The following is a 13029-nucleotide window of genomic DNA, read 5'->3' as shown; positions in this document are numbered from 1 at the left end:
GATAAAACGGAAGGTAATGATCAATGATTTCGGTGGTGGTGGCCTAAAAATGATTGATATTAGTTCCTTCAATAAATCTCTCAAAACCACATGGATTAAAAAATATTTAGATAACAACAATAAGGGAAAATGGAAAATCTTTTTTGACATAACTCTAAAAAAATATGGCTGTCAAAACTTTTTTTCCTACAACCTCAACGTTAGAGACACCTTATCGACAATAACAACTTCGGATGCCTTTTTAAAAGAACTATTAGGAATCTGGGCGGAAGTTAACTTTGAACCTGAAATAACATCGAAAGATCACTTTCTGGATCAACAACTTTGGCATAACTCCCTAATAAAGATAGCCAACAAAACAGTTTTTTTAAAAAATTGGTTCACCAAGGGAATAACTCGGGTGAAACATCTTTTAGGACCGGACAACAACTTTCTCTCGTTAAATGATTTCCGCTGTAAGTATGAAATAGACCCTCGCCCTCTCAGCTTCTACGGATTAATATCGGCTGTGAAGTCTCTTCGGACTGATTCTAATTTTCAAGATTTACAGAACACCGACCACGAATATGAGCCACTTACAACAAGAATTTTGCAGGTCAAAAAAGCAACTACAATAATATATAAAAAACTGATTAGTAACAAGAGTTTAACCCCAGTGTCAAGTCAAAAGAAGTGGCTAGAGGATTGTGGCCTACCAATAAATGACAACATAAATTGGAATGCTGCCTATCTTTTAGCTAAAAAATGCACAAAGAGCACTAAGCTGATAGAGTTTCAGTTTAAATTCTTACATAGACGTGTACCAACCAATAAGTCTTTATTTAGAATAGGTCTACAGGGCGATGAAAAGTGCAGTTTTTGTCACACCTCCTCTGAGTCAATAATTCATCTTTTTTGGTCATGCCGTCAAACATCTCACTTTTGGAATAAACTTACTGAATGGCTGAAAAACTAAAATTTACTTCCTAGAGATTATGCTTTGACAAATATTACTGCTTTGGGTCTGAGGCCAGATATCTCTCAATTTGCGCTTCTTATAAATTACTGCTTTCTCTTAGCACGATATCACATATGGCTCACTAAAACAAAAAATGATCATCCAAATCTTACGCTTTTCATATGCACACTAAAATTACAGTATGAAATAGAAACAAAAAGTGGAGACACGAAGAAATGGAAACCTCTTACAGGATACATGAGGATTTAATTAATATTTTAGATTATATTTTCTGTAGGGTTATCTATCTCCTACCCATTAAGCTATTTCTAATCTCCTGTCAGATGCATAACTCATTTTACTTTTAATGTACCACATGCCTTTGGTCTGTTTTTTTATGTTTCTGTACTACAACCTCAAGCTGTAATGATAACTAGCTATTTTTCTTCTCAGTTTTTTTTTTCTTTGCCCCTTGTCGTCACTGTATTTCTTAATTGTGTAAGTCGTGTAACTGTATTTGTTAGTAATGTAAGTCGTTTAGTTATTGTAATTTAAATAGTGTAAATAATTAGTGCAATATAATGTAAATAGAGTTAGTGTTGTAAAAAAAAAAAAAAAGAAGTAGGTAAAAATTAAATTAAAAAAAAAAAAAAAAAAGTTTTGTATTGAACACTTTTTACGTCTGGGTTTGAAAAAACCTCTAAATTTCGTATTTAGCTGGTGTTTTTTTTCATTGCCTGACTTGAATTTTAATTTACCAAAGTTTGCTTGCTCTTTTTATTCTCCTTTTTTCTGTTTGTCTTTGGGCTTAATTCCATTTAGTAGTTTTCGTAGAAACAAGCCAAATGATTTTTTAGATTACGTTTACAGTTTTCTTACGGCGAGAGTAAAAGGTAGAGCGATCTAGATGCCGGCCTAGATTTTTAAATCTAGGGCACGATCCATTCAAACAAAATTTTTGGAAATCTCGCTCTAAAACTGAATGGATCAATTCGGTTCAACAAGAAAAGTTTCGAAAAAGCCGATCCAGCTTTCGAGGTGGACCACTTTTCTCGGTTGGCCCGGTCCGATCGAAAATTGAGCATTTCATTTGACCGACCCATTCTGGCGGTACACTTTCTATGTTCAACATGGAGTAAAAAACACTGATCAGTGCAGATTTTGTGGATTATTAACAGCGGATTTATCAGTGTTACTCGTACATTCATGTCCACTTACAACAGGTTGGCAGCTGTTTCGCAGGTAGGTGTATGTTTTGACTGTTAAAAACGGTTTATTCCTGAGAAAATTGTGAATGTTCTTTTCGTCATTCGAAAGTGGTCTTTGACCTCAGCCGGCAAATATCTGCCAGGAACAGTCTGCTCAAAATGACTTGTCATACGGGTTAGATTTCTACGCATGAAGCAGTTCGCACAATATCATGAGTCGATAAAGTCGAAATCGTCATCTAACTCTAACATCCAACATCCGCCATTTTAACTGTGAGTGGAATAGAACGAGACCGTCTGTACGCGTTGCAATCCATTCGCCACCAAGAAACTTTTAAACCTCAGACAGCTCTTAAATTTTTGGTTCAATGGATCACGCCCTTAGACTGCGGTCAACTTTTCTTGTTGATGTCATGGCTGTAACACTTGTTTAGCTTTCTAGTTTTATGTCTTCAATTTGACACATTGTTTGAAACAACCTAAATAAAAAAAAAGTTTTCTTTATATTTTTAGTCAGGGTTCATGTTTCGTTTAGTACATACTGTACTGTAATTTCTCTAGCAAGTGGTTGGCATTTAGTTCTGTTTCCTCTCACGTCTTGGTATATGTTCGCCATTTCACAGGTTATTTGACCTTATTTTAATTTACATATCATACCTTGTAAAGATTTCTTCGAGTCTTCCTCTATAGGATTTAGTAACATTTACGAGATGTTTTCTTTCCTAACTTTGTGCGTTCTTAAAAACGTAGGAAGCGCCTGACTGACGAGTCAACGGTTTTACTTTTAACTTCTATTTATGACAGATTTGATGCTTGCTATTTTACAATATTTTTCTGTAGAAAATCGGAGCACGTTCTGCGGTTTTTTACGTAACTCTTCTTCCAGTTAACTTTTTCGCCTAGGAAATACGTATAAATCTTTGAGCCTGTGTTAAAAATTAAGAGGAGGTTTTGGCTGGACCATCCGCTGCTTCTATACTAATGAGTGTTATTTGTGTGTTGTGTTTGGAGTTTAGTCACGTTCATGTACGATGTTGTTGAGATATGGGTTAAAAAAAGTGTACTACATGTTTGCATGTTTTTCTCTAAGAAAATGTTCCAGTTGCTCGGTTTTTGAGTAAAATACTGTTTTAACACGAGAAAATAAATTCATATCCCTAAACCACCGTCTAATTTTTGTTTTGTTTTGTTCTTTTTTTTATAGCTGGTTTTCACATGACGTCACTAAAATTCGAACTACAAAACTATTGATCTTCCTGAGATTTTACTTAAATGATGTATAAGAGCGGCTGAAAACTAATATTCATACAAATTTTCGCTCCGAATGGGTTCTTGGTTTTGTGATACACTACGCTTGAATTTCTAAGCTTTTGCGTGACGCTGCATTTACGTGACGGACTGGAGAGCTGTCATGATGGTTAAAAAAGTCTTAGAAAAAGTGTCATTTTAATGTTTTAGAGTTCCTCGAGGGATAAATTCACGCTTTTGTAGCAAAACTCAGTGACAGATGTTTCTGTTGGTTTCCGGCCGCCATGTTGGGTACCAGCATCGCGTCTCCGTACAAATCTCTATAAATTTGGGTAAAAAATTTCTCCGCATATCTCGCATAAGAAAAATTGCTGCGACCAGAATTTTGGCGAGAGTCTGCATATTTACCTTCTTTCATTTCTCAGATTCTGGACTTTATCTATTGACCGGTTTTGAATTTTTTTTTTGATCTATTTTGAATTGCGTGACACTGAAAACCTGCAATAGTTGAACTGACTGTTGGCGCAAACAACCGTGAAAAAGCGGGAAATTAAATAATGCGATCAATATTATCACAAGTGACGATATGGAAAATACCCCACTTCAGTAGATTGCGAGCAATCCCTCTTTTGCCCGAAATCGGCGAGGAAAAACGCAAACGAACTGCGGCTAGCAGCGCAAGCGTTGCTCGTCTTCCGAAGCCTGTGCTACTTACTCGCGGCTTGCGGTTTCAACGCTCGTCTCTGATCGACCCTCCTGTTCCTGGTTTGCGTTCTTCCACCGCCGATCTTCGACTTAAAGTGAGACTGCTCACAGTCTATACGCCATTCAATTGCTGCATATAGTTTCGCATGAATTTTACTAGTGGCGTATTTTCCCGTAAAACACTCTTGCCTGTATAACAATAAATTATAGTTGATTTGCACAATTAAGTGAGTTCCAAAATTGCAAATCTGCAAAATAAAAAGCAATACTTTTTTATTGATTTATTTTCTTACCTCTCAATGAATCAGGATCAAAACCAGTTCCTTGTAATACGGTCGGATTCATATCTAATGACGCGACAAAAATCTGAGTTAGTCTTTGCTGTTCAAGATGTATCTCGACCCTTACTATTAATTTATCAGCAATCTGCTCTTAAGATTTTTTATTCCTGAGCGTAGTTAAGATGCGTTTGTTCTAGGTTAGTGCACCAGCTTTCCAGGGTCAGTAGTTGAAAATAGTTTGTGCTGTAGGTTAAGCGCTGAGCAGAGTCCCAGTCAATGTTGTGGTTTGTCAGTTGATGATGTACAGCAATGTGATTGTTGGCATCGCCATTTCTCGTGGCTCGTTTCTGTTCAGTCAGTCTCGTGTTAAGGTTTCTGCCAGTCTCACCAATGTAGGAAGCCTGGCAGTCGGAGCAGTTTACAAGATCAAATGCTCCGACTGCCAGGCTTCGTAACCTAGAACCAACGCCTCTTAACAGATGTCAACAACTACCGGCCCCTCACAAACGATTTATCCATGACGGAAACGAAACCGACAAACGGCTTTCTAGCAGACCGACTTAACAATACACGGACCAAAGCCCGATCAATTTGACTAACAATAGATGGATCGAAACCCACCAATGACTGATGACAAACTTTCCACGAGTCTTTCAGCCAATACCATCATGGTTATACTGACCAATCACGTTCAACGGACGAGACTTATAACATTATCGACTGACAAACACTATTCACTTGACTCTGAAGGTGACTTCCGCTCAGGTTGTCGAAACGTCAGTCACCAACAACAGTTCTTTGTTAGAACCACCCCCACCCGGACGATCACACTATACGAACTAATGATACTCCTGGGTTCAAACCATTTACTATATGACTAGTATTGTTTTTAAAGTTACAAAGCGACTTCTTTCTTCGGTATGTATATCTTATGTATTCAAAGAAAAAAAAAAAAATGACAATTTGAGAAACGTCCAAGAAGATACATACACAAAAAGACAGTCAGAAAGAACTTTGACTTACCTGCGATTTCTCCCACACGGTTTAAATCCTCGAGTTCTTCTTGGAAATTCCCTATAGAAAGTGAGTAATATAATCCTAAGTCGGTGAAACTCATAACCATTTTAAAACACAGAGCACGCCTATTTCACCTGGGCGGAGAAAAATTAAACGATAAAGAGGGCCTGGATGGGTTAACCTCTCTACAGTAGCCTTACGAATAGAATATAGAAAAACATTCATCATAAACGTGGCTAAAATGTTTTTATTTTTCCAAACGACAAGTGTATCTTGAAAATGACTAGTATTGTTTTTTAAAGTTGCAAAGCGACTTGCTTCTTCGATATGTATATTCTATGCATACAAAGAAAAAAAATGACAGTTTGAGAGACGACCAAGGAGATATGTACACAAAAAGACAGTCAAAAAGAACTTTGATTTATCTACGATTTCTCCTACACGGTCTAGATCCTCGAGTTGTTCTTGGGAATTCCCTATAGAATGTGAGTAATATAGTCCTAAGTCGGTAAAAATCTTAATCATCATTAAAGCACACAGAAGGCCTATTTCGCCTGGGCAGAGAAAAACGATAAATGGGGTCTGGATGGGGTTAACCTCTCTACAACAGTCACCTCTCCGCAGCCAGGGAAAGGCCATTAAAACACGTCCCAGCTGCCTACTGAAAATAGCCTCTCGACAGCGGCCAGTTAATCAACGACTGACGAACAGTGTATACGGAGCCCCTGGCCATTTTTCTATTAATTGTGAATGGTCACAAACTTGATCAGTACTTACCGCGCGTCGTTGCAATTGCTCTCTATTTTTGTTCAGTATCTGTTTTATTTACATGTTTTAAGATATGGTACGTAATTATATGTCAAAACAGGCTTTTTTCTTTTTAAAATATGTTGCATCCCCGCAAAAAACAGGTGTCATATTACGCTCTTACCTCCCCATAACGGCCACGTCTCTACACGGTGGCCATTGTGGAGAGGTTCGACTGTATTCTCTATAAAAGGCTTCAACTAGGAGAGTTTAAATGTTCAAGTATGGTACATACACATTGTGTACATAACATGATCCAGACAATGGCCTATCTGCTAATGGTTCTGGCGGCCAGCCGTCAAAAGCAGGGGGAAGGTTAGTGACACCTTCACTTAGCTAGACTTGCGTTTTCAGTGAAAAATAATGTTGATTTTGACTGCAGTATGGCTGGGAATTTCGCCAAGGTTGGACTTGTTTGAGGGTTTTGTGTTGACAGAGGGCCCTGCTGGAGAGGCACATGCCATGTGGATGCGTGACTGGCCAATCTCCTGGCAAGGTGGTTGGTCAAGGTCCCTGGAGTCTCAGGTCTGTCTTGATTTTTTGTGGGCATGTTTTTGCGAGCACGGTCAGACCTCAGATACATACATATCTTTATTTACTCTCGGGTTGAAGTCGCTGATCAGGTCTCAAGTAATAAAGTCAATAACGTACCGTAAATCCTCGAATTAGCGCCGGGGGTGCTTATTTCAATTTTAGGAGAAGACGGGGGGCGCTTATTTAATTTTTCCCAAATCGTGGCCGGACATGATCATTTTTTCAATACATCATCTGCGCGTAAACAACAACATAACCTGCTGATCGATGTAAAAAGCTGATCCTAAAGTTTAAATCGCGGCACCGTTAGTACTTAACGTGTTTAACGTGTTCACTCAACTTGTTCACAAACTGAGACAATGTACAAATCTAATATTACACGACGAAAACTATACATCCTTTATTGTCTCAGTACTCGTCCACAAAATGGGAGGTGGGGAAGGAGGGCGCCTATTCGAAGGGGGGCGGGGCGCTAATTTAAAATTTTGGCCTATAGGAGGGGCGCTTATTCGAGGCGGGGGGGCTAATTAGAAGATTTACGGTATGCTAATGTGCCGAGAAATAAAAAAAATACACAAGTAAAGTTCATAAAAAAGGAAGCAAAAAAAAATTGAAAAATAAAAAAAATTAGACTTAATCACAAATTATAACTATACTAGTGATTCTAACATGCGAACAGTTTTCTTAGAGGATGAAGTTGTGTTGAATTTTAGGATCTTATGGTATCAGAAATGTTGCTCCAAGTAACAGCCGCTGAGTATTTTACTGATTTTATGCCAAAGCGAGTAATATTTGGCTTAGGCACTTGAATCTTGTGAGTCAATGTGAATCACTTGAATCTTAAGGTTCTAATCAATACGATCAGTGAGAGAAACAGTCTCACAAGACTTGTCGCTGTATATATAGATAACGAAGTTCTCTTTTATGCAGCCTATTCAGTTTCTTGCTATCAGACTTTAAGCAGTGATGCCATATCGAGGAAAAATAATTAAGATGAGACATATTGAATGAGTTACACAATGTAGACTGAGACATAATTTAGTTCGAAACGATATGTTCTTCAGTCTAGAAAATGCTTCCAGCTGCTTTCCGACTTTCTCGCTGATTTTTGTAATGTGTTTGAGTCATCATCAGTGAGTCATCAAGAATTACCTTGCGGTATATTTACTCCTTCAGCACACAAGGACAGATCAATATTGGGCTTACGCGACATGCAGAACCAAAGCCTTGCATTTTTCAGGGTTTAGGATCATCCTAATATTTCGCCACTAATTACACATAATCGCAAGTTCCTTGTTGAGAACATTTCCAACAACAGCCGCATCAGAGCTGATTATCGTAAGCGTAACTTGTCAGGTGAACCTCTTACATGAAGTAAAGTAAGTCATTGATGAAAATACTGATCATTACAACAAGAGTTCTAAGACAGAACATTGTGAGACACCATTTTTGGTAGATGAAGTATTCTTGTATGGTGGCTTACAAAAGCACGCAGCATGATACATACATACACACACACACACACACACACACACACACACACATACATACACACATACATACATATCCTTTATTTAAACACGATAAGAATTAAAGCTCAAAACTTGTGGGGTCGTGTAATGGTTTATGGCTGGCTTACAAATGGGAAGGTTGTCCATCAAAGGCTTTCTGCTTCAGCTTTTCGGCCAAATTACCTGAATAATTCCTGTTACCCTTTTTTATACCCCTAGAGATTCTTAGTAAGGAGGAGCACTGCGAGAGTAAAATATCTAGTTGAAGAATATAACATGGGGACCATCACTTGCTTTCCATGAAAGCTCTTAATCTGGCATCTAATACATTATATTACACAGCACCTCTCATCAATAACGAACAATATTATTTTCATGAAATGAAGACGCAAGATTGGTGTATCTCGTTACAATATTAATACTTAATCAAACAGACAGATTATGAGAACAACGAAATCATCAAATGATGCATTACCAAATTGTCCGACGTAGCCGAATTAAAGAAATGTATAGCAATTAAAATGGACAATATATATTGTTATATTTTTTACATTTTGAACTTAGATATTTTGACTCACTTAAGGAAAACATTAAAAAACAACAACAACAAAAAAAAAACAATCTTTTCAACTCACCCAGATGACCATGCGAGTGCGACCTTCTCAAGTAAAGCTTGGCGTTCAGGTTGTCATCTGTGCACTTCTGTTCAATTCCTTCAGTGTAGCAACTTAAAGCTTTTCTGAAGTCTTTTTTATCGTGCTCTACTTCTCCTTTGAGGAATTGTGCGTTTGCTGAGAGAATCAAAACACGAATTGAAAAGCTATTTTGTGAGCTTATTTAAGTGTTAACTGTCGTTAAACCAAACTAGAGTGGTCACAATAAACGTTAACAATGTTTTAACGCAATAAAGCAACGAGAACGCGAAGGGAAATACAAGAAAACGGTTACAAGCGCGGGAATACGCACATGACCAGGTTGTGATTGGCTATGGTTTTGTATCAGTTATTAGATGAGCATTAGGCGAATGTTTTTCAAACCAATTGAAAAACATAGCAAAGCGAAATCAAAGCAATTCTGGATAAAACTTTCGGCACTTTATTGAAAGCGTTTAATGCCGTAGACGTAAATAATACAACAGAGTCAAATATTGTTTAGTTTTTACCAAAGTGAACTATAGTACAACTAAATTTGTTAGCCACAAAATTCCGGTCATTCAGAATGGGAATAAGTATAACTAATTGCAAATTATACCATAAACTTAGCTCCAAACTCGCAAATACGTGAAAAAATTTCATGCAGTATGTTTTATTTTATTTTACCTCTCCACTTGGCACTGTCACAACCAAAGTTTTGTAAAACTCTGGGATTTTTATCTAATGACGCAATAAAAGTATGTGTTAGTCGTTTGTTGTCAAGATGTATCGCGACTCTTACTCTTAACATATCTACAATTTGTTCTTAAGATTTGTATTTCTAGGAAAAACTATTGATCATAATAGTGGCTGAACTGTTCTCAATCTTCAAACGAGAAGCGTGTCTTAAAAACGACTGTATTGTTTTAAAAGGTAAAAAGCGACTCGCTTCTTTCGTATGTATATTCTATGTATACGAAGAAAACCCAAAAATTTGAGATCGAATAGAACAAGGAAAGATATACACAAAAATACAACCAGAAAGAACTTTGGTGTACCTGTTATTTCCTCTGCATGTTTTAGATCCTCGAGTGTATCTTGGAAATTCCCTTTGGAAAGTTAGTAATATAGTGGCTAAAATTCATAGTCATTGAAAGTAGCTAGAGGATCAATTTCACTTGGGTGGCGTAAAATGATGACGTAGATGGCCTTAAAAAGCATAAAGCATGATTGCTGATAGGTAGCCCTAAATCAGAAGGTTGTCCATCTTAGAGGACCCCTCTTCAGCGTTTTGCCAAATTGCCTGAATAATTCCCGATCATTCTTTCATCCCCATCGAGCGAGGGGAGGGAAGGGGGTGCTGCGAGGGTAAAAAATCTAGTCGAAGAATTTAACATGAGGACCCTGGCTGGGATTTGGGAGGTGCGTGCCAAAAACTATGGCTTAAAACGGAGGAAAGCGGCTAAAAAATATGGTGTTTAAAAAGGGGACCACTCAAAATATAACCTTATTGAGAGCTTTCACATTAGTGCAAAAATCTCTCACAATGCCTAAAATAGCGTTTCTAAGGTTCTAAAAGTTTAAAAATTACCCGGGGGACCCTTCCCCCTCTTCCCCTACTTAGTAAGGTAGCCTGCAGCAGAAACCAAGCCTCTAGTGAGCATTTGTTTGCTAAATGTCGCTCAACTTCCACAAATAACTTCTTTTTGATAAAACAGAAAAAACGTCAGCTTTTGTCATGCTTTTACCTACGTTTACGTAAACACAGTGGAAGATCTCGTGAGCAGACATCCTCGGGACGCAAAAAACGTGCCCGTAACTGGAGCCGTCCGCTTACAAGAATGGTTCCCCCAAGTGGACATTAGATTTTAAGGTGCATGAAGCCGCTTATGGGAGCTCTCCCAGCTAATAATTAACATTGGGTATGAAAAAAATGCGACCGTTTTAAATGTTTTTTTTTTTTGTTTTTGATAACGGCGATAACTGTTTACAGATAACTGCCGTACTATGCGATATATAAACCATAGCCTCCATTCGTCGCGACAATATGCTTGGATATTTGTCTGCGGACATTATCTGTTCCGAGAAGCTCACAGTTTTGCGAGAGCGTAACGGAAAATTGTGAGCTTTGAGCAACAGATAATGTCCAAGGACAAATATCCGAGCATATTTTCGAAGTCAAATGGAGGCTGTTGTGTTTATTATCCTTCAAATATTTTTCGCAACACGCGCAGTTTTGAAAATTGGAGAATATTCTCGAATATTCCCCAGTCTTAGCTGGGGAGTATTTGGTCCCGTGACGCGTTTAGACCAATCGCGCGCGAGCGAAAATATTTGATGGATTATAACAGGCGATATACAGACTTAATTAAAAACTGGATTATTGGATTATGCAATTTGAGAGTTTTTATGGCTTAGCCATCATGGGTTATGGGCCATTATACAATACTCGGAAAATATGCTAAGGGTACGCGTGAATTTTTGGAGCGTTTTTATTTTTATTTCAGTTTAGGTTTCTTTAATTTTGGGGCATTTTTAATAAAACAAAGATTATAGCCAACTAGGCGCTACGCGTCTCGTTCGCTATCTACCATCTCATATCCAACACGCGCTCGTGAAAAAATTGTTAACTAACTGCAGTGCTAACTGCAATGCTATGCGATATGCATGGAATTTTTTTTTTTTTTTTGATTCCGCTTACGGGAGCTTGAAAACAAAGGAAAAATCTAAATCGAAAGCCCTCAACGTGTCCGTGGCCTCTTACGGGAATAATCGCTTACGACTATTAGTAAATACAGAGTTTGTATGGGAGTTCAAACGGCACTTTGCGAGGGCGGTTCTAAGTAGAGCTCTCCGCTTATGAGCTGTCAGACTGTAATACATTTATGGCTGGTTTGCAGTGTCACGCCATCAAAAATAAAAATCATAACCATTCAATGAATTAAGTCAGGAAGTTGGGATATGAAGGATGATTGATATATAAACAGCCTCGCCAAGATTTAGGTCTGTGCGGTTTTTCATTCTCCCGTTATTCGGAGAAGTGTTTCACTCAAATTTATAGAGCTTTGTATGAAGTCGCCATGTTTGTGCCCCTCGGAAGGACACAAATATGGCGGCCGTAAAGTAACAGAAACATCTGTCATTGAGGTTTGCCATTGAAACGAAAAGTTATTACTCTAGAGCTCCGACACATTGAAATTAACACTTCTCATAGAGCAACAACTGTTTAGTTAGCAAAAACTTGAGCAATAACTCATCTTTTGACCTACTATAGAACCTTATCGGGCCGGGCGCCATTTTGTCGCACACCGCATTAACTTGGATATTCAAACCTGCTCTATTACATAATGAAAACCCTGTCGAGCTTAAACGCTGCAAAACGTCAAGTTATTAGAGGATCTTACATCTGATGAAACTAAAACTTCAGAAGGATTGGTAATTTCGTATTTTGGAAAATGATGACGTCACATGAAAAGCGGCCATTGTCATTATCAAAAACAAAGAAGTCATTTGAAGTGGTACAGTTGTATTTTTTTGCATTCCCAATGTTAATTGTTAGCTGCGCAAGCTCCCGTAAGCGGCCAGCGCCAGTTACGGAACGCTTTTTTCGCGTCCCGAGGGTGTCCGCTTACGAGAGCTTCCACTGTTTATGGTTGAGATTCTCGAGTGCATCCTGAAAATTACCTTCGAAAAATGAGTAATGTAGTGGGTAAAAATCATAGACATTGATAGTGCTTAGAGGGCAATTGAACTTGGGCGGAGTAAATGATAAAGGATACCGCCCGGGGGTACTCTAATATAAAAAGGACGGGGTGCTCGTCTGAATTTTGAAAAGAGCCCCTAGGAGGTACCAAGATTCTGTTTTGTGGGTCTGGCTTGAAATGTTTTTCACCCCTAAGAGGTGCCAATTCTAAAACAACACATTATCTCATGTCATATTTTTTCGGGTCAATGCCTTAAAATGTATTGCAAAAGCTCCTGCTGTGGACCTGTTGAGGCTGAACACCCAAAGAGGTACCAAACCACGTTTTTAACCCCTAACACGTACAACGAGTACCCCGGTCCTTTTTTATATGAGAGTCCCCCCGGGAAAGTATAGAGGCGTAATAAAGTGTAAAGCATGATTGCTTAAAAGGTGGCCCCAAATAA

General features: G+C 38.2%; 1 protein-coding gene across 1 annotated transcript in view; it reads right to left on the bottom strand.

Annotated features, from left to right (window-relative positions):
* The window catches only part of LOC145494320 (uncharacterized), a 76147-nt gene that overhangs the window by 16044 nt on the left and 47074 nt on the right, over positions 1–13029 (bottom strand). Inside the window, exons 10-14 of the mRNA XM_081473762.1 lie at positions 9939–9989; positions 9568–9621; positions 8884–9039; positions 5403–5453; positions 4392–4445 (exon numbers count right to left, since the gene is read on the bottom strand). Coding sequence (XP_081329888.1) covers positions 4392–4445; positions 5403–5453; positions 8884–9039; positions 9568–9621; positions 9939–9989 — 366 coding nt within the window. The remainder of the gene's footprint in view (positions 1–4391; positions 4446–5402; positions 5454–8883; positions 9040–9567; positions 9622–9938; positions 9990–13029) is intronic.

Source organism: Orbicella franksi, chromosome 8 (assembly GCF_964199315.1).
Source record: "Orbicella franksi chromosome 8, jaOrbFran1.1, whole genome shotgun sequence".
NCBI lineage: Eukaryota > Metazoa > Cnidaria > Anthozoa > Scleractinia > Merulinidae > Orbicella > Orbicella franksi.
This window is presented reverse-complemented; position numbering and strand designations above follow the sequence as displayed.